The sequence below is a fragment of the Hoplias malabaricus genome, chromosome 11 (assembly GCF_029633855.1).
Source record: "Hoplias malabaricus isolate fHopMal1 chromosome 11, fHopMal1.hap1, whole genome shotgun sequence".
Lineage (NCBI taxonomy): Eukaryota > Metazoa > Chordata > Actinopteri > Characiformes > Erythrinidae > Hoplias > Hoplias malabaricus.
This window is the reverse complement of record NC_089810.1, coordinates 10,641,008-10,665,070: the sequence shown is the minus strand read 5'-3', so window position 1 is coordinate 10,665,070 and position 24,063 is coordinate 10,641,008. Positions and strand designations below refer to the sequence as shown.

General features: G+C 38.5%; 1 protein-coding gene across 5 annotated transcripts in view; it reads left to right on the top strand.

Annotated features, from left to right (window-relative positions):
- The window catches only part of rasgrp4 (RAS guanyl releasing protein 4), a 34,235-nt gene that overhangs the window by 6,025 nt on the left and 4,147 nt on the right, over positions 1 to 24,063 (top strand). For 2 of the 5 annotated variants that reach the window (XM_066684744.1, XM_066684741.1), the window contains exons 2-16: positions 7,249 to 7,421; positions 8,844 to 8,949; positions 9,644 to 9,706; positions 9,946 to 10,074; positions 11,561 to 11,702; positions 12,441 to 12,614; positions 13,802 to 13,918; positions 14,325 to 14,600; positions 15,985 to 16,065; positions 19,104 to 19,208; positions 19,422 to 19,531; positions 20,601 to 20,751; positions 22,383 to 22,419; positions 22,715 to 22,852; positions 23,318 to 23,505. In XM_066684744.1, coding sequence (XP_066540841.1) covers positions 7,249 to 7,421; positions 8,844 to 8,949; positions 9,644 to 9,706; positions 9,946 to 10,074; positions 11,561 to 11,702; positions 12,441 to 12,614; positions 13,802 to 13,918; positions 14,325 to 14,600; positions 15,985 to 16,065; positions 19,104 to 19,208; positions 19,422 to 19,531; positions 20,601 to 20,751; positions 22,383 to 22,419; positions 22,715 to 22,852; positions 23,318 to 23,505 — 1,990 coding nt within the window. Of the gene's footprint in view, positions 1 to 7,245; positions 7,422 to 8,843; positions 8,950 to 9,643; positions 9,707 to 9,945; positions 10,075 to 11,560; positions 11,703 to 12,440; positions 12,615 to 13,801; positions 13,919 to 14,324; positions 14,601 to 15,984; positions 16,066 to 19,103; positions 19,209 to 19,421; positions 19,532 to 20,600; positions 20,752 to 22,382; positions 22,420 to 22,714; positions 22,853 to 23,317; positions 23,506 to 24,063 lie in introns of all 5 variants that reach the window. The other 3 variants (XM_066684743.1, XM_066684740.1, XM_066684742.1) reach the window with 2 other exon arrangements.

Below are 24,063 nucleotides of genomic sequence, written 5' to 3'. Positions count from 1 at the left end.
GTTAAGTCGACTTTATCTTCCCATGCTCTGCCCACAAAATTTCTTTGTGGCACATGTTAATTTGGACAAGATTTATAGGCAACATTTTACAATAGGGGTACATTACTTCATGATACTTAAGACAGTAATAAGCATTATTAAATGGTTAGGTGATGTCACAGTTAATCCTTAAGTAATGACAATAAACAAGAACTAGCATTAACTAGCATTCTTTATAGGATTTTATAAAATCAATAAATAATGCTATTTTTTGTTTCTATCTTGCGTAATGATCAACGGTGATGTTACGTAATCATTTAGTAATGCTAATTACTGTCTTCTTTACTTAATACTGTCTTAAGTACTGTTCATTAACTTTTACCCTACTGTAAAATGTTACTGATTTACTTAACACTCACAAATATCTCATTAATCTCATATCTCATTCGATCAAATTCCTACATTTATGTGTGTGTTTTATCAACATTAACCAGCTGGTTGTACAGCTTAGTGGATAACACTGCTATCTCCATTGCACCCAATGTTTGATTCCTGACTCAAGCACACTAAAGTTAAAGCATCCTCGGGCAAGACTCCTAACCCCTCGGCTACATGGCTAAAATTGCACGGTGTGCTGAATAAGCATCTGCCAAATGCCATAAACGTAAATATAAATTAATAGACATTAAAGAATGGTTCACACACCTCACAGTCATTCACTATTTTTTCCAAACAATCATTTATTGATTTAAATGAAGGAAAACCTCTGCCATATCTGCAGTAAGAATGGTAATTGGAATTAAGTTGAAGAAAACCTAGTGCACTCATCAAAGTGTGGATGGTTTTGTTTTTATTTCTTTCCTGAAGATAAAAAAAATGTGAAAGATCACATTTAAAGTTGAAAATTAAAAAGCTAAACTCATCTGATTTTGTCCTGCTGAGCATGCTTTCATACCATGCTTTAATTTTTCTGAGGCCATTTCTGCCTGCTCTGATTTTAGCAGAGGTGTTGGTCAGCAGGATGACTTTAAACCACATGCTGAAATTATTTTACACGTTATATGCAGAGGACTACCTTCCACAGCAATAACTGCTATTATGTTGCATGGCCAAGGTAAAGAATGAGTTTTGTCTTTTAGGAATGTGAGATTTTGATGTGAAAATGGCTTGTTTCAACTCTATTTGTATCTTAAAAAGAAAAACATATACTTTCCAATAATCGTGTGCCATGTTCACATATGTTGCTGTGAAAAACCTAAAATTATTATTCAAAGACATCCTGCAAAAAAATAATAATAATAATAATAAATAAATAAAAAGCATCACTGTTTAGTGATGAGGAGGATTCTTTGACTTCAAAGTGTTAAGGTTGCATCTTTGCCAATGTTTCTGAGTCTTGAAATTTTTGGAATTGCCTAAGACTTGTTTGCAAGTACAAGTGCTTCCCATTCAATTAGAATATGAAGAAAAAGTTAATTTATTGCAGTAATTCAGTTCAAAAAGTCACCGCGACCCTGAAATGGAAAAGCGGAAAATGATGATGATGATGAGTTCAAAAAGTGAAACTCATGTATTTTATCGATTCATTACAAACAAAGCGATCTATTTTAAGTGTTTATTTCTTTTAATGTTTCTGATTATAGCTTACAACTAGTGAAAACCCAAAAGTCATTATCTCAGAAAATTAGAATACAATAAAAGGTATATAGTAAACCAAGTATTGGTACTTTTGGCAGTGTGGACAGGTGCCAAATCCTGCTGGAAAATGTAATCCGCATCTCCATAAAGGTTGTCAGCAGAGGGAAGCATGAAGTGCTCTAATATTTCCTGGTAGACAGCTATGCTGACTTTGGATTTGATATAACACAGTGGACCAACACCAGCAGATGACATGGCTCCCCAAACCTTCACTGATTGTGGAAACTTCACACTAGACCTCAAGCAGCTTGGATTATGTGCCTCTCCACTCATCCTCCAGACTCTGGGACCTTGGTTTTCAAATGAAATGCCAAATTTACTTTAATCTGAAAACAAGACTTTGGACCACTAAGCAACAGTCCCGTCCTCTTTCTCATTGGCCCAGGGAAGATGCTTCTGGCAGCGTCTCTGGGTCATGAGTGGCTTGACAAAAGGAATGCGACATTTTTGGGCCATGTCTTGGATGTGTCTGTGTGTGGTGGCTCTTGAAGCACTGACTCCAGCAGCAGTCCACTCTGTGAATCTCACCCAAATTTTGAATAGCCTTTTCTTGACAATCCTTTCATGGCTGTGGTTTTCCCTGTTGCTTTTGCATCTCTTTCTACCACACTTTTCCCTTCCACTCAACTTTCCATTAATATGTTTGGATACAGTAGGAGGGTGTCAATGACTGCCTTCTGGACATCTGTCGAGTCAGCAGTCTTCTCCCATGACTGTGTTGTCTAGTGAACCAGACTAAGGAACCATTTTAAAGGCTGAGGAAACCTTTGCAGGTTTTTTTTGTTGACTATTTTAATTTTCTGAGATAATGACTTTTGGGTTTTCATTGGCTATAAGTCATAATCATCAACATTAAAAGAAATAAAAACATGCAATAAATCACTATGTTTGAAATGCATCTATATAATATATGAGATTCACTTTTAGAATTTAATTACTGATTAACAGTGATAAATGAACATTTTGAAGATATTCTAATTTATTGAGATGCACCTGTACATTCTTTGGCCTATGCCTTAGACAGACAGAACATGGAATAATTTACATATTTATCTTATATCACTTCTGTATCATCAGTTAAAAGTTGATAAATCATGTGCAAAACTGTTTAATCCTGAGTTTATCCATTGATCTATGTTTCTGGAGCTGTTCTGATCACAACGGTGTGGATTCAGTTTAAAAAACTGGTTAAAAAATGAGAAGTGGAGGAATCAGATTTGACTTTACTTGACAGAAGCCTTACGTGGTATAACTTTGCGATTTCGTTTAGATTTTTCAATTCTGTTGAGTCATTTCCCTTTTTATTTTCTTAATTAAAACTAAAATATAAAAAAAGCCTTACATAAAAAACATTAAAAAGCCTTAATTGTGCAAAAACATGCAAACACAACGATAGAAACTGAACACTGAAGGGCATGTTAACTCTCCTGGAACATACTCAGGTCATACAAAATGTCAGACTCAGGAAGGGACTAACACAGGGAGGAAAGTAACCCGGTAACCCTGGCTTATTAAAGCTCCCAGGTGGAGCAATGACTAGGGTGGAACCTGTGAGGGATACAGGAGGAAACAGAAACCAAATTCTTAATGTTGAATGGAAATAAAGTGAGACATGGACAGAGTATGACAGAGCTTTCTACCTTTGATGTCACTCCTGAGGTCTAGAAACAAATCTGCCTTGAGAACATGACTAGAGCGGATGCCAGGAGACTGAACAGGAAACTGGAAATCAGGCTGGACGATATACTGGACACAGAACAGGGGATTGCGTGGTAGACTGGGTAGCTATAGGGTCTGAGACAAGGACCAGAACATTTAACAGAGACGTAAACACAGAGTGTGATTGGAATCAGGACAGGGACCATCACAAATGTATGTATTCAAGGAGTTGGTGCTGGAGCAGCCTCACTGGGAGCAGGTGTTGGATTGGCCTTACTGGAAGCCAGACCCCTAAGACCCCTGTTATAATTTTGGCTGCTATAGAGTAGATCTCCTGAGGTTGATTGAACCGCCTCGCTGTATCCTCAAATGCATCTGATATTATGTCACACTAAGCAGGCAAGGAGGTTGGATACATGTGTGAGGGTGGTTTATTATAAACAGATCAGAACAACCAAGAGAAATATCAGAAGAATAAACAATACCTAGGAAACAGAACACTTCAGCTTTAAAATTTAAACTAACTAGAAAACAGGAAGTATAACTTTAATGTTAAGATAAAAACACAACACAGAACCCCACCATAGCTCTCACAGATCATACAGAGAACATACAAAATGTCAGACTGTGTAAGACACTAAAGCACAGAGCTTTTAAACAAGCGGAAATAGACAAGGAACACCTGAGAGCAACTGGTAACTGCCATAGGTGAAGCAAATGGCTAGAAGTAGACAGGAGTAGACAGAAACTGAAACAAAAACACAGACAGGGAAGCATGTGGAATGTGGAAGCAAGACAGGGTCAGAACATAACAGGTTTCACTGTTTCTGCTAATGTATAAAAGACATTATGGGGTGGTTTTCCAGACAAGGATTAAGCCTAGTCCTGAACTACACAGCATTTTGTATTGTGATTTTCCACTGAAAGGAGAATATAGTCTAGACTCCAGGACTAAGCTTAAATTCCCGGTCTGGGAAACCAGCCCAATATATTATAATATATATTTGCTGACTTTATCAGTTAGCTGAGGGATTGTTTGGAAACTGGGCAGCATGGGGGCACAGCAGGTATTGTCACAGTCACACAGCTCCAGGGTCCTAGAGGTTGTGGGTTCAAGTCCCGCTCCGGGTGACTGTCTGTGAGGCGTTTGGTGTGTTCTCCCTGTGTCTGCGTGGGTTTCCTCTGGGTAACTGTCTGTGAGGAGTGTGGTGTGTTCTCCCTGTGTCTGCGTGGGTTTCCTCCGTGTGCTCCGGTTTCCTCCCACAGTCCAAAAACATGCTGGTAGGTGGATTGGCGACTCAAAAGTGTCCATAGGTGTAAGTGTGTGTCACCCTATGAAGGATTGGTGCCCTTTCCAGGGTTTTTTCCTTCTTGTTCCTCCCTGTCATTCTGGGTAGGCTCTGCACCCACCGTGACCCTGAACTGGATAAGCGGTTACAGACAACGAATGGATGAATAGTTTGGAAAATAGTTTGAAAAAAAAACAGACTCTACATTTGTCATTAATAGAACTCTGTGTTAAAATGAACATTCATGCTTGTCATCACATCTTTTGTGTATCTAAAGCATTTAAAAATGGCTCAGACTTTACCTTTGCTCTCTCTGCCTTTAATGTTAGCTTCAGTGTTAGCAGTAGCATTTGCTCATCTGAATGGATAGCTTATGTAACTCAGTCCTTCTCCTTATCAGATACCTTTCACTTGTCTTTAGTTATCTTAGTGAATAAAATGGAGAAGTACATGAAACATTTTGGACACAAAGCCTTTAACTTCAGAGTTCAAATGAGGGCCACATTCAATTCCTCGCTCTCATAATTGCAATGTCCTGCAATACATTCTCTATGCGCTCTCTATTGTTCTCTCTCTTTCTCTCTCTCTCTCTCTCTTTTCGTCACACACACACACACACACACACTGTACCCATTTAAGAGTTTGACTTTCCTCACTATTTTCTTTTTCTTTGCTTTCCACATTTCTCTTTCTTACTTTTTCTCTTTTCCCTCTCTACCTCATTCTCTTTTCTCTTTCTACCACTACCTATCTCTCTTTCTCTCTTATGCTCTCTCTTTCTCACGCTGTCTGTCATACGTGCACACATACACACATGACCTCACTGAGAGCTCAGAGCAGAGATCAGAAAGCCAACCCACAATTATCTGATAGATGAGGTCTGTAATGTTCCATTTGTGCAATCAGGTTTTTTAGCCCTCTGCCTTAACTCAAACATCACATGCACACTAACATATGTGCCATGTGCTTTATACATCTTTCTGTCCCCAAACCCCTGACTCAGTAGTAATAGTTCATCACATGAATAAATAAATGCCTATTTTCCACTCATCCCAAAGGTAGCCGAGGTGTGCTTGTTTTCTGTCCATATGTACATTTCAGTATGAATGAGACCTTATTATGTTCTTAAATGTAGCAAGTGTTACCATCTTCTGTTGCTCTGATATCTTTCCTGTGAAAAAAAAGCATGTAGGTGTTTCCTTTTGATTTCCTTTTGATTTCGATGTCAGTAAGATCTCACACTGGGCTCAGATTTGCAGGAAAAAAAAACTGTGTGTAGTTCTGCACCTGAACTAAAGACAGGAACTGTCTTTGATGCTCTTGATAGGTCTTAGGTCAGAAGTGTCTTGTGTCTCCTTATTTGTACTGTTACTCACTCTTAAGGTTTCTGAGCAATTAACAAGTACATTGTGGGAAATAAAATTTCCTTCTGGGTGAAGTTTGCTCCCATAGGAAAAAAAAACATATTTCTGTAGGGTTACGAGACCCTCCTGAGAAAAAGAGCCCTGGAATCTTACATGTCTCCGCTTGAATTTTAGTGCAAAGTCTCACACATGGGCTCAGATTTACTAAGATAATACTGTCCTACAACCTTATTATTTCTGTTCTATGCTACAGACTTGCTCAGCTTTGATACTGGGAATAACAACTGTTCTGAGTAACTAGTCAAAAGTGTCTGCTTTTTGTCTGATGCTATTTCTACTCTGAAATTTAAGAGAATAGAGGGAGTCATAAACAAGAATGTTTTGGGCAATAAATTTCAACATTTATATTTGGTTTCAAGTGGAAAGAAAATCAAGAAAAAAATAAGGGCTGTAATTGAACTGACACTGTGCTGGAAGGACAAAAAGAGAGCTTTATTTGAGGTTTCAAAGTGTCACACTGCGCTCACATTTACTGATAACACTCATGCAACTGAGATATTAGTCACAACCTATCTGAAGCTTGTGACGCTTCTTTAGTTTTCGATTGGAGCTGTGTAGCTATTGTTGCTACCTAGTAATGGAAATTTTTTGCTGTATTGCAGCAAGGTTAGCTGTGAGGTTGTTCAAACTGAATGTCTGAATCATTACAATACTCACCTCAAACCACATTGCGTGGTTTCTGACACTGTAGGACAAACTGCATCTATAAAACAGGCAATGATATAGGACAAATTTAAGACAGATGGTTCTACAGTTTTAGGTAAATAAATACCTTCCATGTACCTTCATTAGCTTTCATAGATACAGTGTTTAATGCAGGATCTGAAACCACAGAAACAAGTCAATTTCAGTCACATTTTGAGACAAATACATAGTGCAGATTTGTAATGCATAAGAACACTGTCAGCGAATGATGATCATCTCTTTTTTTTCCTTTTTAATGTTTATTCCATTTCTAAGAGATATTTTGTGAAGTAGCACTGCAGTTTTATTTTAAATGTTGGTTGCTATGGATACCTTTTATCTGTTTGTCAGATGACAATGATAAGTATGTTAAACCTGAATGTCCATCAGCTTTTTTCATTACCGCTATTTAATCTCTGAATATTTTTCTGACTTAGTGACTAAGATTTTCTCCTTTAAATCCTTTGAGAAAGATGTAATATTTTGTCTTTTTCTCTCTCCCTCTCTCTCAGTAGAAAGTCTCGTCAAGAAGGGGGCAGTATGATGAAGAATAGACGGGCAGTTCAAAGGAGAATGACCTGTCCAAGTCCTCAGGAGATCAGCTGGGCACTGCAGAGTCCCTCCGCTCCATCCGTCACTCGTTCGGCCAGTCTGGACGAGCTCATCCAGCGCTGCCTACACTGCTTCGGTCTGTCTGACACACGCAGTGTAACCTTTTCTTTCTCTCACTTTCTCTCTCTCTCTCTCTCTCTCTCTCTCTCTTGAAGAGTGTTTTATCCAGAACATTCAGACTAGTTAGTGTGGGGTAGCTATCACATAGAGAAACATTATGAATGCCAGGTTTTTTAAAAAAAATGTGATATAATTATGTATTATATGGTATTAAATTCATATTTTGGGACACAGGGTGTTACAACTAAGTCTTGGCCGGTTTAAAATTGAGCGTTTGATCTTTATTGACGCCTCAGCTCATTTTAAATGAGCACAATTGGTTAGTTTGTGTGGACAAAATGGCCTTCCATCTCTCCCAGTCACTTAGCATGATGCTACATCTGTTAGCTAGCATCACAACAGTAGTGAGTTAGAGTTCTGCAAGTGCATCAAGCAATTGTGTGTTTGCTTCAGCTTAAAAAGTCGCCATGACACGGTTCATATTCATCTAGTAGCAAGCATGTGTATTTCCTCACCCACAATGCTTAGTAGTAACTTCTGACTGGGTAGACCCTCCTACCAAAGAGTCTGTTGCCCCTTTGACAATTAGCATTGGTCATGATGAACTTAGGTTCATGTCATCATTTTGTTTAAAGCTTTTCTATTAGGATCATGCAAATTCTGTTAGCACAATTGAAGTGCACCCTAAAGAAACTGAATTCATGAATTATAAGCAGTGTTGACTGTTGGACACTTGTCTGTGAACTTTTGTTCCATTGTGGGTATTTAGGTACTGTGACAGAGAGAAAATGAAAGAAGTGTGTGTGTGTGTGTGTGTGTGTGTGTGTGTGTTTGTGTGTGTGTTGTTGTTGTTGTTGTTGTGTTAGAAATTTTCTTGCCTAATTTTGTGTTCAGACCCTGTCTCTGGCCTCCTCCGCACCATTAGCTTGTGGGTCTGTCTTATGCCAGCCAGATTATGTAAGCTTATAGAAAGGATGGATGAGATGGAGGAATGTAGTGTGTGTGTGTGTGTGTGTGTGTGTGTGTGTGTGTGTGTGTGTTTGAGAAAGAAAGAAAGAAAGAAAGAAAAGAAGAAACAAAAGAAAGAGAGAAAACTCTTTTTGTTTACTGCTTTTCAGGCCCTGGGAGTTTATTTGTCCTTTTAATGACACAAAGCCTGCTTGTGTTTGTGTGGCCTTCTCTCTCTCTCTCTCTCTCTCTCTCTCTCTCTCTCTCTCTCTGTCTGTCTCTGTCTCTCTCTCTCTCTCTCTCTCTCTCTCTCTCTCTCTCTCTCTCTCTCACACACATCTACATCGCTCTTTCACAGATGCTCTCGCTCTCTGTATATTTCAGTTTCTTTTTCTCACTGTCTTGCTGTCTGTCTCTGTCTCTTTTTCCATTCATTTGTAAACCCAGGTAATTGTATTTTCTCTATATTTTTCTGTGTCTGTGTTTTCAGACTCCGAAGGGAAGTTGATCAGAGGGACTCAGATGGTCAGTATGACCCTGATGATGCACAACTGGATTGTTCCATCACATGTCTTCGCCCATAAGCTGCTTTCTCTATATCCTCCACTCACTTTATTATTCTGCACCAGATGTAATGTAATGTGAATGACTGGATTAGAAAATAGTGGTTAAGGACATTGTGCAAATGTTGTTACTTAATTATCTGATTATTGTGTGCACTGATTATAATGTAATGTGATTATCAAAGGTGGGTAAAGTAGTGTGACCCTGTTTTCGATTAAATAGAATAATGAGATGTTAGTATTGAAATAACAACAAAGGTATTTGTAAACATAACCGAGCTAAACACACAAACAGACAAATAAATAAATAACACTACAATGACAACTATAATATAAATTAATTATATTCAAAAAGGAATGAGAAATTAAGTCAAATACATATGTACTACATCAAACCCAAAACGTTAATAATGTATTTTTAACATAATATGGCTTATTAACCACCTGCTACATTGTAAATGAAGCTAGTTGCTGCAATGCAAGACATTCCTCCACTGAATTTACCATATGGTGTAAGAGCTGCAAAGATTTTAGAATGGCAAAACGTGCCCAGAGGCTTCAGATAAAAGCTCAGGATTCAGACAGAGCTACTAACATCATCACATGGTCCATAATCCCCATAACAACCAAGCCTTGTTTTGGCCCAGGATCTTTGTAAGCGTATGTGTGTTGGCAATGGTGTTTAGCTTTCAGCCTAAAGAATTACTCATCCTTAACTTGGATTCACCTATAAGGACTGCCCTGTGGATAAGAGGGCACAGAGAAGGCCACAAATCTGTCACTTTATCAGGTCAGTCCAGAGATATCATTTTGAATGACTTGGTAGGTTTGGGCAACTTTTACAGTGAAGATTTAAAACAGCTGTTGTTTACATTGTGTCAGATTTGCATAATGAACAGACAAATAGAAATCCTTCAAAATGATTTAGAATATATCATTGCTATGCTGACTTCTGTTTAACGTTAAGCTACTGTTTTGAAGATACATTGTTGTGTTCCCACAATGAAGATTTGCTCTGTTTTCTCTCAGGCACTGGATAGCTCAGTTTCCCCTGGTGTTCGAGACTGACCCTCTGCTGGAGGAGGTCATGGGTGATCTTTGGGCACTGGTTAGAGTAGAGAAGGACTCCCACTGCCACTTAATCGACACACCTTATCTGTGAGTTAAAGACATGCCTTTACAGGTCATTTCCTGCACTGTGTAAGTGTATGGGTATGCAGTCCTTAAGGAAGTGACGGGTTGTTTTGGTCTGGGATCTCACAGTCCCACGTTAAATGAGTCAAATGCCAACAGGGAGTTCCCTCTCTGCGCTCAGCATGACCTAAGTTTAGCATTTTTGAACATGGTATATTATTTGCAGTGTATATAATTGGTAGGCAATTTTAGCACATTCCTGGAGTCAAGTGTCCTGAGATCCAGACTGTTATCACAGTAACATAATGAAGGTGTAGTAGATCAAATCTTCACCCAGCATTAACTACAAAAATAAAGCTGTACGTGTTGAAACATGGAATGAGCTTCAGAGTTCTGAATCACATGCACATGTTCTGGCAGTTCTTGAAATGGTAAAAGACTTAAAAGCACGTTTGTTTATTTTATTATTAATATTATGTAAATACTTATTTGTACATTGAATATTTTAGAATGTTTCAACTTAACATTTCTACCTCTGTCAAGTTAATAATTTTTTGCTATAAAGCAGTTTGACATTCGTTTTCCTCATAAGTTTTATTATTATTATTATTATTATTATTATTATTATTATTATTATTATTATTGTATTTGTGAAAATATATATGTATACATATAATTTGAGAATAAAACCCAGGCAGGAATTATTGGTTTGTCAGTGAAATTTCATGAGCAAAAAGCGAATTTATTTCAATGGACTTTGCAGTTCTGCTTAGGTTCATGTTGCAGATGCCTAAAGTGAATACATTTTCGCAATAAAACCAGAAATTCAACTTACTGGGTGTAAATTGCCTGCAACCTCCTTGCTACCCCAGCAAGTGGAGGATGTTTGTTTTAGGTGTTATTTACGTACTACATAATGAGGACTTTGTGTTTAATTAATGGATATTTCTTAGATAAAGATAGTGTTAGATGGAGATTCTGCACGCAAGAGAAAGTTGTACGCCCAAGGGGCAGTAGTGGTGAATTCTGGTGAATAATTGAATTCACTAATTATAAGGGGTGGTTGTAAACCCCTGAATAGTGTATAGTGATCTAAAAAAAAGTCTACACACCCCTGTTAATATTCCTGGTGTTTGTAAATATATTTAACATAGTAGTCAGTACACACATGCCGTTAATTCAAATGACTTTGTTTAAACACATGTTTAATTCAGCTCTTCTAGCAGAATTTTCCTGACATGTATCTTACAGCAAAAGCCATGGTCCATAAAGAGCTAATAACGTATCTGTGGGATCTCATTGTTGTTAGGTGTCAGGAGAATGGTACAAATAAATGTCAAATAAACCAAAAGAACACCATACCCACAGTGTAGCTTTGTATACTGGGATTATGCTGTGGGGCTTTAATGAATGTGGAGGGAGTTATCAACCGACTTAAATAACAATGTTGTTTCCACTGGTTTTGTTCTCATATGTTATTTGTCTTTCTACCTTTAATTTGTGGAAGCAGCAATGCTCAAGTGAACGTGTCCCAGGCTCCATCACCGTTGGTGAAGAAGAGGAAGGTATCTCTGCTCTTCGACCACATGGAGGCAGATGAGATGGCTGAACACCTCAGTTATCTGGAGTTCAAAAACTTCTGCAGCATTTCAGTGAGTCAGCTGACCTCAAACACCTGCCACACCCGCTCACACACCTCACATCTTACACATCTCATGCAGACACAGTCTGCTGCCACAGGCCACTCAGTAAACAAGAATTTCTTCATGGATCTAACATTATCAGCTCTCTCATCAGTTACTCACCGTTTAAATCCAGTTACTGATATATAATAATATGTCTGTGTACACACCATACCTGACTAGTCAAAAGTTTGCACTCACTAGGATAGGTGTATGTTTCTGTTAACTGTTGTGGCATTGAGAGGCATAAGGAATGATTATGAAATGCTTGAAAATATGTAAAAGATTTTTTAAAAATATTTTAAATAAAGTTTTTCATTAAAAACATGTAAGTTGTTTTCAGCTACTAGTAAGATGTAAACATGTATAGACTAAAAACCCCTTAAACGTTTTGAAACAGACCATCTGAAGTAGAAGATACAATAATAGACACAGATTAAATAGTTGCCCTGTTTCCTCTTGAAGTTGTAAAAGTAATAACACATGCTTTTCTATTAGTAGGTGTGAGCAAACATTTGACTGATTCTTTATATAGCAGATTTGCTGAGACAAGGGTAAATTGAAAGTAACATTGTCCTGGTCTGGGTTAGTCTCCTCTGGTAGGGAAATGACTGTGACATTTCAGCCGGTAATGAACTCGGGAGCTGTGTGTGGTATAATATAAGCTGATTTACTGATTGTAAGGTGAGTCTGTTTTTGCCATGTTAGTTCCTGGACTACCGCAGTTATGTGGTTCATGGATCAGTGAGGAATAACCCAGCTCTGGAGCGCTCAGTCATGCTCTGCAATGGAGTGTCCCAGTGGGTACAGCTCATGATTCTCAACAGACACACTCCACAGCAGAGAGCCGAGGTTTTCACCAAATTCATACAAGTAGCACAGGTAAATCACCCCTGCGCACATACACAAACACACACACACACACACACACACACACACACACTGCTGCTGTATTGTCTATATTAATCTTTACTTGTGAGTGCCTTTGGGATTTTGAAAAGTGCTATATAAATGTAATATATTATAATTGTTACACACACACACACACACACACACACACACACACACATTTTCTTTCTTGTTTGCTTTTTTTCTTGGAAATATACAGAAACAAACACACATATATACCCACAGTGTTCTATAACATAACTATGACAAAGTGTTGAAAGGTTTTTCAAACATGTTTACACCAGAAGAATAAATTGTGACATATTTCATCAAGGCCCCGAGGCCGTAGATTCTTTCCTGGACTAATTTCACAGTCATGTCAGATGTTCTGAAAATGACGCATGGATTATATTATCATTTTTGCAATGAATAATTTCTGATATTTTGGAAATGAGTCGTGAATCATTTCTACCTCAGAAGCTAACGCCCATTAGATCAACACACACCTGTGGATTGGTGCTGAGTGTTGTTGCCTGAGGTACAGGAAGTGATGTGATGTCATCGTGTAAACTCAGTGCCTTTGAGCATTGGCTGTGCCTTTTTTTTCGTCACTGCAGCAGCTTTAGCATGCAAACTTGAGAACACATATAGGAAATGAGCTGATCTGTCTTGTGATATGAGCAGTTACTAAGGATTTAACTCTGTCATTGGCAGCTTTTGTTCCTGTGTTAGGAAATGCCCTGGTAGGACACTTACATAACTTTCCTAACTATTTCAAGAGCAGACTTTACAAGAAACAAGAGGGCAGTGCTGCCTGGTAGCATAGCCCACATTTACACAATCTTAGAAAATTAAATCTATAGAAAATACCTAATATTTCTTTGTATGTGTTTGCAATGCAATGAACTTAAAGGTATCTGTTAGTAAAAGAAAACACTTCTTTAGATAAATCTCTGCAGTTTTCTTGAAATGGGTTGAACAGTCTTATATTCTTGGATGCTTTATATATAAAGATATATTTTTCACTCTTACAGAGTAAACAGAGAATGAATGCACATACTGTGACTTGAAGAGTGACAGAAATATGGAACTGTAACTTCTGAGCTGTTGTCTTTCTCACATCTTCCCCTTTTTTCTGGCCCTGTGTGCCTGTGTGTGTGTGTATATGTGTGTGTAAGCAGAAGTTGAGAGCTCTGCAAAACTTCAACACATTAATGGCGGTGATTGGAGGCCTCTGTCATAGCTCTATCTCCAGGCTAAAAGACACAGCCAGCCTGCTCTCCTCTGACATCACCAAGGTTAGTGTAACTTACAAAAATACATAATATCTCCCAATACTGGAGCTCCCCAGACAAACACGCACACACACAGAGCTTCTGCCTAGCCAGACTAGAATTGTCACGTCAGTCAGCCATTCATTTGTACTTCCTATTTACTGTTCTTTATTCACTGGAATTATTTATTAGGGATGTTTGATTATTCTATATTCTTTGTTTTTAGGCGGTAAATGAAGGTCTCACAAAGATTATTGTTGCCTTATTGTTATAACCATGTCATTATGGTGTATCCAAATATAAAATAAATTTATAAACAAATAAAAAAAATAAACAATTCAAAATCATGGGCTTTTAGGGCTTCATTTTTTCCCCCTTTTTTAAAAGTACTGAGAGATGATTCCTAGTGCTGGATGTCTCCTCTCTGCAGAGCTTGAGTGAGCTGACCGAGCTGCTGTCCTCCTACAGTAACTATTCTAACTACAGACGCATCTACAGTGAGAGTACTGGATTCAAAGTTCCCATCCTGGGCGTCCACCTCAAAGACCTTATCTCCCTGAATGAGGCTCTGCCAGACTACCTGGAGGATGACAAAATCAACCTGGGCAAGCTGCAGCATATCTACAGCAACATCAGTGACCTGCTGGCCATCCACAAGTGCAAACCGCCCTTCGAGGCCAACAAAGACCTGCTGCACCTGCTGACAGTGAGAAATTCTCAAAGTCTCTCCGCTTTGCTTTAGGGCTGTAAACGTAAAGCTGTTGGTTAACAACGTATGAAACACAGAATAGTGATTTCATAAAGAGAAACATCTGCAGTTAATAACTAAAATACACATAGCTACTTTCATCAAAACCAATAGCCCATTTGTGTATTTAATAAGATAAATATTCTGTTACTGCAGGCCTTAACAATGTGCTTATAAGTGGATATTTCAACCAGTGAGCTGTGTCCTCTGCTTCTATATAATGTGTAATGGCTCTTTGTGAGGGTCAAAAGAGGAGCAAGTTAGACAGGGCTGTTTCACTTGAAACGTCTCTTCGTGGAACTATTTGTGTCAAGTCACGCTCTGAGTGCCTGTGTTGTTATAAATACATCTCTTGTTTGATGCAGTTATACACAAAATATTAATAGAAAAACATGAACATTTCTATGTGTGTACACTTGACTGCTGTGTTGACACAACAACATTAGCACTTACTTTGAACATGCATTAGTATTTCACAACTATGTTTATGCGGTTATTGATAACCTTTTTCTTTCCTTGCTGCACTGGTCTGCAGCTCCGCTCTGTTTTATTTATACATGTCAGATTCTTAGATTGATGTGCTTTAGGGAAAAGGCTTTATGCTGCTTTATTTAGAACAAGCTGAGTAAGACTGCTTTATTAACTGGGCAGATTACTACATATTGTTTGTCTGTACACTACCACGATTTAATCTCATCAGCTAATTACAGTCTGTATAGGTATGGGCAGGTATCTAGTGCTTCTTAATGTGGTCAGCAAATACCAACATTCCATTTATCTAAAATTAGTAAAGCTTTTGGATTAGGTGAGGTTGCAGTGGTGCTTTGCCAGCCAAGAATCAAAATTAGATTACCCAAAAAGAAAAAAAAATTAAATCTGTTTTCTGTGTAGCATGTTTTTACTAGCCCCAGCCCCTCAGCACACAGGCTGGCCATCAATATATCACTTTCTGGAATGCCAAAAGTGTCAAAATGTTCTACTAGATAGCACAGAGACTGTGGACAGCAAGTTACAACAATGTTGCACTCAACAAAAAAAAAGACAGCTTAATTCAGCTTAAAACACCAGCCTTGTGTCAGCCTTGCTTTTTGGGCAGGTTTAAAACTGACATATTATGGAAAAAGACAATCCCTTTTTGAATGCATTAGTGCATTTGGGGTTTCAGAGCTATTACCACCACACAAAAAGTGAAATAACACAACACAGTGAGTTTTTGTTATCGGCCCAAGTCTGAAAACACAGAACAAAGTAAAACATATGCAGACCTCAGGGCCAGAGACAACGCAAAATTAAATGTGAATGAAGTGATGATTTGTGTGTGTTTCTGCTCTCTTCAACACAGCTGTCTCTGGACCTGTACTACACAGAGGATGAGATTTATGAGCTGTCTTATGCTAAGGAGCCCAAAAACCCCAAAATTCAGGTAAATAAATTTGAGCAATGAACTGGTAAAACATTCTTGTAATGAGGGTGTCCCACACAATTGGCACAATTTGTGGATTAGCTATTTAAAAATTTCTATTGATGTGAATGTGTGAGTGTGTGTCGCCCTGCGAAGGACTGGCGCCCCCTCCAGGGTGTGTTCCTGCCTTGCACCCAGTGATTCTGGGTAGGATCCTGGGTAGTTAGACCCTGATATGGATAAGCAGTTACAGACAATAAATGAATGAATATGCCTGAGGATTTCCCTCCATAGTTCCAGAGGTCACTCTCTCCCCAATCCTGAAAGGATTTCACATCAAACCTGCAAATGCAACTAATCTCTGGTGTTTAAAGGGGTTTTAAATAGGCCCCTAGTTAGTGTCTTTTTGTGAAGTCTTGTGTGTGTGCAGTGCAATATGTTTGTATGCTTAATTTTTTCTTTAAACCTGTTCTTGGGTCCATGCTGCAAAGATAAGTCATTCTAAGTCAAATGTTACATGAAAAATATCAAATATGGATATTTAATACAAAAATAAAGTAGCAAGACATTCAGTTTGACCAGGGGGCTGCCATTAGACTGCAGTTATTATTGATGTACATAATATATCAGTACATAATGATACATGTCCACAATTTACCTATGTTGAAAATGCATAATTAATTTAATTTAATTGAATATGTACATTGTTCCTGTATGAACATAGCATGCTAGTTCACATAAAGTGTATTTAAGTTTACTTACAGTAATTGTATTTTGATATATGCATTTAATTCGAGGGAAAATAGTGACATACACTTCTTGTAGAAGATATTCTAGACATCATTGTACAATGATGACCTCACTGACCCAAAGGGAACAATCGAAATGAACTTTTCAAGCTGAAAATATACCCTTGCCTGATTTAGAATGCAAGTGACAAGCAACAAACAAATGCACTACAGTGAGTTGCAAGCAGCAAGATTTCCTGTTTTAAGCCACTGCAGTAATTGCTGTGACCACTGACAAACAAGAAGATAAAAGCAGGTTTAGAGTTAAAAACAATGCACTTTTAACTGGGTCATTGCGGATTAAAGTATCATATTGATACACAGTTAGATCTTTATCATGTTTGCAGCATCATCCAATACAATCTTCCAGGTCATCTGTTTTATATATAATATAATCACAAACTATCTACCAATACATAGCACAAACAAAGGATGACCTGATAAACTTTGACCTCGGTTATATTTTTGTGTGTTTTTATTTGGAATATTCAAAATATGTTATACCTTATGTGAACTGACCTTGTGACCTGTTTCTGCATAGGGAGTATCCCTCCATGCTGTGTGTATGTGTACAAGGAGCAGTATGCTGTCTGTGTGCATACACACTTCAAAGAAAACCACAAAAAAGCGCCTGTTCTGTTACAGGAGGCTGATTGTTATCTGTTTAACTTGGAGCGTGGGCATTAATACACACAAAGGTTCTTCTATCACCCTCTCAGCGTGCCCGTCTGTGTTTAATATGTAAACGCACTCCACTTGTTGAGGTTTTTCTTTTTTTATTTGAACTTTGCAGCTTTCGGAAGTCATTGATTTTCTGAGAGAGATTTAAAGTTGCTAAGTGGATCTCTCTGAACATTTTTTCCTTCCAAAAAATTTCCATAACATTTCACACAACAGTAGTGTCTTACAATGAAGAAAGTAAATCATGGATTTTACTTATTTTATTCAAAGTAATTATTTTGTCTGTAATTATTTTATTCAGTGACCAGACATGCATTTTTTCATAGGACAGTCATGTTCCTGAATCACGTTTTTCATGGACATTCAGCCAGAAATGGTTTTCATTCATTCAAAATGCGCATAAATAATATTTTACAAAATAAACATTCACAGACATTGATTTTGATATGGAAAAATGAGCTTGTTCTTTGAACAACTAAGTTTAAAAGGAATATAGCTTCTTCAGGTAGGCTAAATCAGAGAGTTTAATATGCCAAATATGCAGCAAAATAATAAAAAAAAAACTTGTCAAGACCACTGGCTGCTATGAAGTACAACCCAGTGCTAATAGCTAACTGAGTAGAAGTCAGCTGGGCTATTTGAATATCTGCAATTTATATATTTTACCTGTAAAATGTGTTATGTAGAATTTGTCACAACTCTCACCCACTTCCCTTCCCCTATGGCCCTGTATTCTAGCATTAAATCTGATTACGCTACTCACATGTATACATCATTTGCCCATGAATAAAATATATAAACACAATTACTGGTACAAGTCAAAAGAAAGACATAACTGTGGTGTAATATAGTTTCCTAATGCTGAAATTCTATACCAATTGAAGGTGATTTGCCAACTCAAAAGTGTCCGTAGGTGTGAGTGAATGTGTGTGTTGCCCTGTGAAAGACTGGTGCCCTTCCAGGGTGTGTTCCAACTTTGTGCCCAATGAATCCAGGTAGGCTCCAGACCCAACACGACCCTGAACTGGATAAGCGGTCACAAACAATGAATGAATGAATGAATGGCTGCAGCAATGCTGTTGGAGATACCATTGCTTCAACTTAGCATGTCTCCTTAATTTCTGAAGACTCATCCTGGTCATTTAATGATTTAGTTCACTACATATTTCACATATTGTTCATCTTATATAAGGTATACTCTCTGCCATCCCTTAATGAATGGTTTGAATCAAATCAAACATTTTATCAAATGTTACATTCCTAAGAGATACCACTATTTGCTAATCTGCCGAATAAACCTACAAATATTGTCACATAGTAATGCAGTTATTGCAGAAAAAATAATATTTAACTCAACAAAATTCAAACAGTAGCTTCCTTGGCTGGCTTCTCCCTTTTCTCTAAACATGGTTGCGTAGTTGCCTTTGACCACACTTCAAGTGTGAAAGCCTCTAAACCTCGGTTTTCAGGGGGAGTATGTGTTTTAAACTTTTTTTTCTCTCTCTCTCCAGGAAATTTCAAGACTCCCAATATTTTTGGGATTAAAAGATATCTAAACTTTCTCTGTATTCTCTCTCTCTCTCTCTCTAGCCTGTGACCCCTGTGAAGCCACCCGTGGTTGCAGAGTGGGGGTCTGGCGTGGCTCCTCGAGTTGACCCAGACACTATCTCCAAACATGTCAAACAGATGGTGGATGTAAGTAAGAAATATTGTCTCAGTCACACAGCAGCATCCAGTTCCTGCCAATACTCTTTCACTTCCTTAATGCACTGAATTCAAAGCTCTTCACACCATAATGGAACAAACCATCGAGAGGAAATCTCTTGACCATCTCACACACCCACAAACACACATAAACACATGCACACACACATAATACACACATATACTCTCTGTCTCCCTCTGCAGTCCATCATGAAAAACTATGACCTGGACATGGATGGATACATCTCTCTAGAGGACTTTGAAAAGATAGCTGCAAACTTCCCCTTCTCCTTCTGTACACATGACAGTGACAGGTGAGAAAAAAATCTTTAGCAATTATTTCACAGTATCCACAGGACAGACATATTTTTACAGAATCACTCTATATATCACACTTGCCACAACAATTCTTGGTTTCTCTGAAATGGTAACTTCAGTTGCAGGGTAATATAAAAGTTATTTTTTAACTTTTTTATTGATCTATCTTTTGTAACTTCTATATTCATTGACCTTTTTATATATACACTATAGGCCTGAATGTTTTAGTTAAATCAGATACTTTGAGGTGATTGGTTGTGGATAGGGCGGCACGGTGGTGCAGCAGGTAACGTCGTAGTCACACAGCTCCAGGGACCTGGAGGTTGTGGGTTCGATTCCCACTTCGGATGACTGTCTGTGAGGAGTTGGTGTGTTCTCCCTGTGTCTGCATGGGTTTCCTCTGGGTGCTCCTCCCACAGTTCAAAAACACATGTTGGTAGGTGGATTGGCGACTCAAAGTATATGCCTTGCCCTATGAAGGACTGGCCTCCAGGGTGTATTCCTGCCTTGCGCCCAATGATTCCAGGTAGGCTCTGTACCCACTGCGACCCTGAACTGGATAAGTGGTTACAGATAATGAATGAATGTTTGTGGATACATAGCTTGCAGAATTTTATATTTTTAAAAAAGTTACTATGTAAAGGCAGCACAGTGGCATAACAGGTAGTTTCACATTTACACAGCTCCAGGGTCCCGCTCCGGGTGACTGTCTGTGAGGACTTTGGTGTGTTCTCCCTGTGTCCGAATGGGTTTCCTCTGGGCACTCCGATTTCCTCCCATGGTGTTTTGTGTTTCAAAAACACACAGTTGTAGGTGCACTGGCTACTCAAAAGTATCCATAGGTGTGAGTGCGTGAATGAATGTGTGTCGCCCTGCGAAGGGCCTGCGAGTTCCTGCTTTGTGCACAACGATTCAGAGTGGGCTTCAGACCCACCATGACCCTAAACTGGATAAGCAGTTACGGAATGAAAGAATGAATAATAACATAAAAATATATCCTGTACTACATATAAGATTATCACGTATATTAATAATATATGTTGTGTTGTTCCTCCTTTCTCTCAGGGAAGGCGAAATCAGTAGGGAGGAGATTACATCTTATTTCATGAGAGGGATGTCAGTGTGTGCTAAGCTTGGCTATAACCTCCACAACCTGCACAACTTCCATGAAACTACATACAAGAGGCCTACCTTCTGTGACACTTGTGGGGGCTTTGTGAGTCTTTTTATAACTCAACTCATAGACAAGTCAGTACGTCTTTGTTCACACAGCAGGGCAAAAGTGATTTTTTACCATATTTGACTTGATCAAGACAAGTAGTTTTAGTAGTCTGAAGGACAGAAAGCCCAATAGGATTAGAGCCACTTTTGTAGGTGGTTTCAAATATAGTGCAGCTCAGTTTGACACGGCAAAACAGATTTTTTTTATATATTTTTTTGGGAAAACAAGAAAATTGCTCACATTGTCTGCAACAAAAACATGGCATATGCCACCTCCTCCTTTCCTTTTCTGTTCCAGTTGTCTGTAATTAAACATTTCAGAACCATGACTGGAAATTACACTCAAATAAAAACATAATCAACAGAGTTATTCATAGCCAACATCTCTATGTCAATCTCGGTGTCAAAACAACTAAAGTTGCCCTGCAGTGTGAACAAAGCATAAGTGACATTAAATACAACTTATATCTTCAGGGATTTTTGTTACTAGACAAAAATTGGTCACATGCATCCTTTCTTTCTCTTTCCCCTGTCCCCCTGTCTTACAACAGCATCAGTTCTGTAAGGAACAGGAGTTCCTGACCATCTTGCTAACCGCTTTTTCTAACTTGATGTAAATTTCAGCTAGTACTTTTCTAATTTTTTTAATTTCTAAAAACCTGCTCTGCCTAATGAAAGTTGGGATTGAGTTCAAAATGTCCCTGCATTCCATTGTATCATCATCAGCCTGTGGAATTAGTCTCATACAAACACCCTACAGCTGACATCCTAGAATGTGGGAGTTTTGTGTTCAGACTTTCACAAGTTATTGAAAGAGATATAAACCTGAACATCTTTAAACACGGCTGTAATCCTTAACAGACATGAGGGACACTGTCAGTAAGATAATTATATATGAAAATATTAGAAAATTATATTATGTTTTTTGTTCTGGAGCTATTATTTAGGTTCTAATGTTCAATGTGATGGGCGGCACGGTGGTGCAGCAGGTAGAGTTGCAGTCACACAGCTCCAGGGACCTGGAGGTTGTTGGTTCGATTCCCACTCCGGGTGACTGTCTGTGAGGAGTGTGGTGTGTTCTCCCTCTGTCTGCGTGGGTTTCCTCCGGGTGACTGTCTGTGAGGAGTGTGGTGTGTTCTCCCTGTGTCTGCGTGGGTTTCCTCCGGGTGACTGTCTGTGAGGAGTGTGGTGTGTTCTCCCTGTGTCTGCATGGGTTTCCTCCGGGTGCTCTGGTTTCCAAAAAACACACATTGGTAGGTGGATTGGCGACTCAAAAGTGTCCGTAGGTGTGAGTGTGTGAGTGAATGTGTGAGTGTGTGTGTTGCCCTGTGAAGGACTGGCGCCCCCTCCAGGGTGTATTCCCGCCTTGCGCCCAATGATTCCAGGTAGGCTCTGGTCCCACCGCGACTCTGAACTGGATAAACGGTTACAGATAATGAATGAGCTAATTAAACTTGCAGAAATAATAGATTGACAAAACAAGGAAACAAGGTTTATGGCAGCTCAGAAACTAACCTCTCCATGTTAAAGCATCAATTAATTTTATAATGCATATGAATATATTGGTGGCTTGGTGTTTACCTTTCTTTGCTCATTCTCTTTTCTGTTATGCCCATTTTCTATCAGCTGTGGGGAGTCATAAAGCAAGGATACCACTGCAAAGGTGAGTGAGACCATAAAAACCTTCTATCTAAGGAGATACTAGAAATAATAATTTAATAATAGTATAATATAACACAAAAAATATTCAGTATTATAAGTGAAACATTTTGACCATTACATAAATCCCTAATTTTTAAACGAAGGGCATTGTTATTGTGTTTATCGACTGGATCTGATTTCTTAAATAGTCTTTCAAAGTTTGCTTGAAAATGATGCAGAACCAAAAATGTATGTTAACTAATCATTATCGTAATTTAAATAAGCTGAAGATTTCAGTTCATTTCTCTTTCTCTCAGACTGTGGGGTGAATTGTCATAAGCACTGTAAGGACCAGGTGGCAATGGAATGTTTGAAGAGGTTCCAAGTTTCTGGAGGATCTTGCCCCTGTACTCCAGGCCCAGGATCAGGCCTCAGGCCAAAAGGCAACAGCTGGAGTGAGTGTCCTCATATTAGTTGTGTAAAGAAGGTGGCCATCAACGGTGTTAGTTAAAAAAAAAAAAAAGTCTTTTGTCCTTACTTCAATTCGCATCAGACAACACTGTAACGTGAATAGTCATACAAACAAAGGAAATTAGAAAAATCAGGAGTATCTTTCATAAGACAAGCCCAGTCTCAGATCCATATAATTTACATAAAATACAGCGTAAAATTTAGTATATTAGTACAATAAAATAATTAATATGCTTATGAGCCAGTTGTTGTCTTCATATGTCTAGCTTGAGGTCAAGCATTAAGTGTCTAGTGTCTAGACTAAACTGCGGTGCCAAAGTTTAGGCTTAATATTTATCTGTGAATCTAGCCCATTGACCAACTTAAAATGAAGCTGTCTGTGTGTTTAGAGTGAGCTAACTCAGTTGATAGTGGTCTCGTCCTTAGTCTCCTTTGTTCTGCTCAACAAGGTTCTGAGGAAGAGACATTTGTGTTTCCTCATGGAAATGGATCAGACAGCACCAAAAGTCACACCAGCACAGACTGTGATGCCGAAGGGGCTATACTATCGGACCGCTCCACTCAGACAGACCCTGGTGTGTGGACGCCAGAAGTAGCACATCGCAAACCACATTCCCCTGTAGAACGGGTAAGAAAAGTAAGAAAATTTTCAGAGTGTGGAGATCCACATTATTGATTATGATGCAGCGTACTAAGAATGATTTACAATTAAAATAAAATAATATAGCTATAAATATATTAATGCTGTCCAAAAAAAACATGTATCTACTTTTTTGTCAATTGCTAATTTACTGGATTATTTGAACACAGCAGCTGTCACACTTTGTGTGAACATTTCATGACGATTGGACTAATAGAAATGCTCAAAATTATTTGGAATAAAATCTCTTTACATACACTTCCATTAAAACTTAAGGTTTTTTTCCTTCTCTGAAATTACTATTTTGAAGATACATGTTATTGTTTGGACAGTGATGACATTTATGGCTGAAGTGCCCTTGAGCAAGGCACCTAACCTTTAAACTGCTCTAGCCCTTGCCCTGGAGCAAGGCACCTAACCCTCAAATTGCAAGTACTCCTCACCGCAGAACCAGAAATACACTTGGTGGAGTCGGATCACATCCAGCTCCAGCCACATCCAACTCCTTCTTCATGGGAGATTAGGGTTAGGGTAAGGGTTAGGTTGTACTGGGAG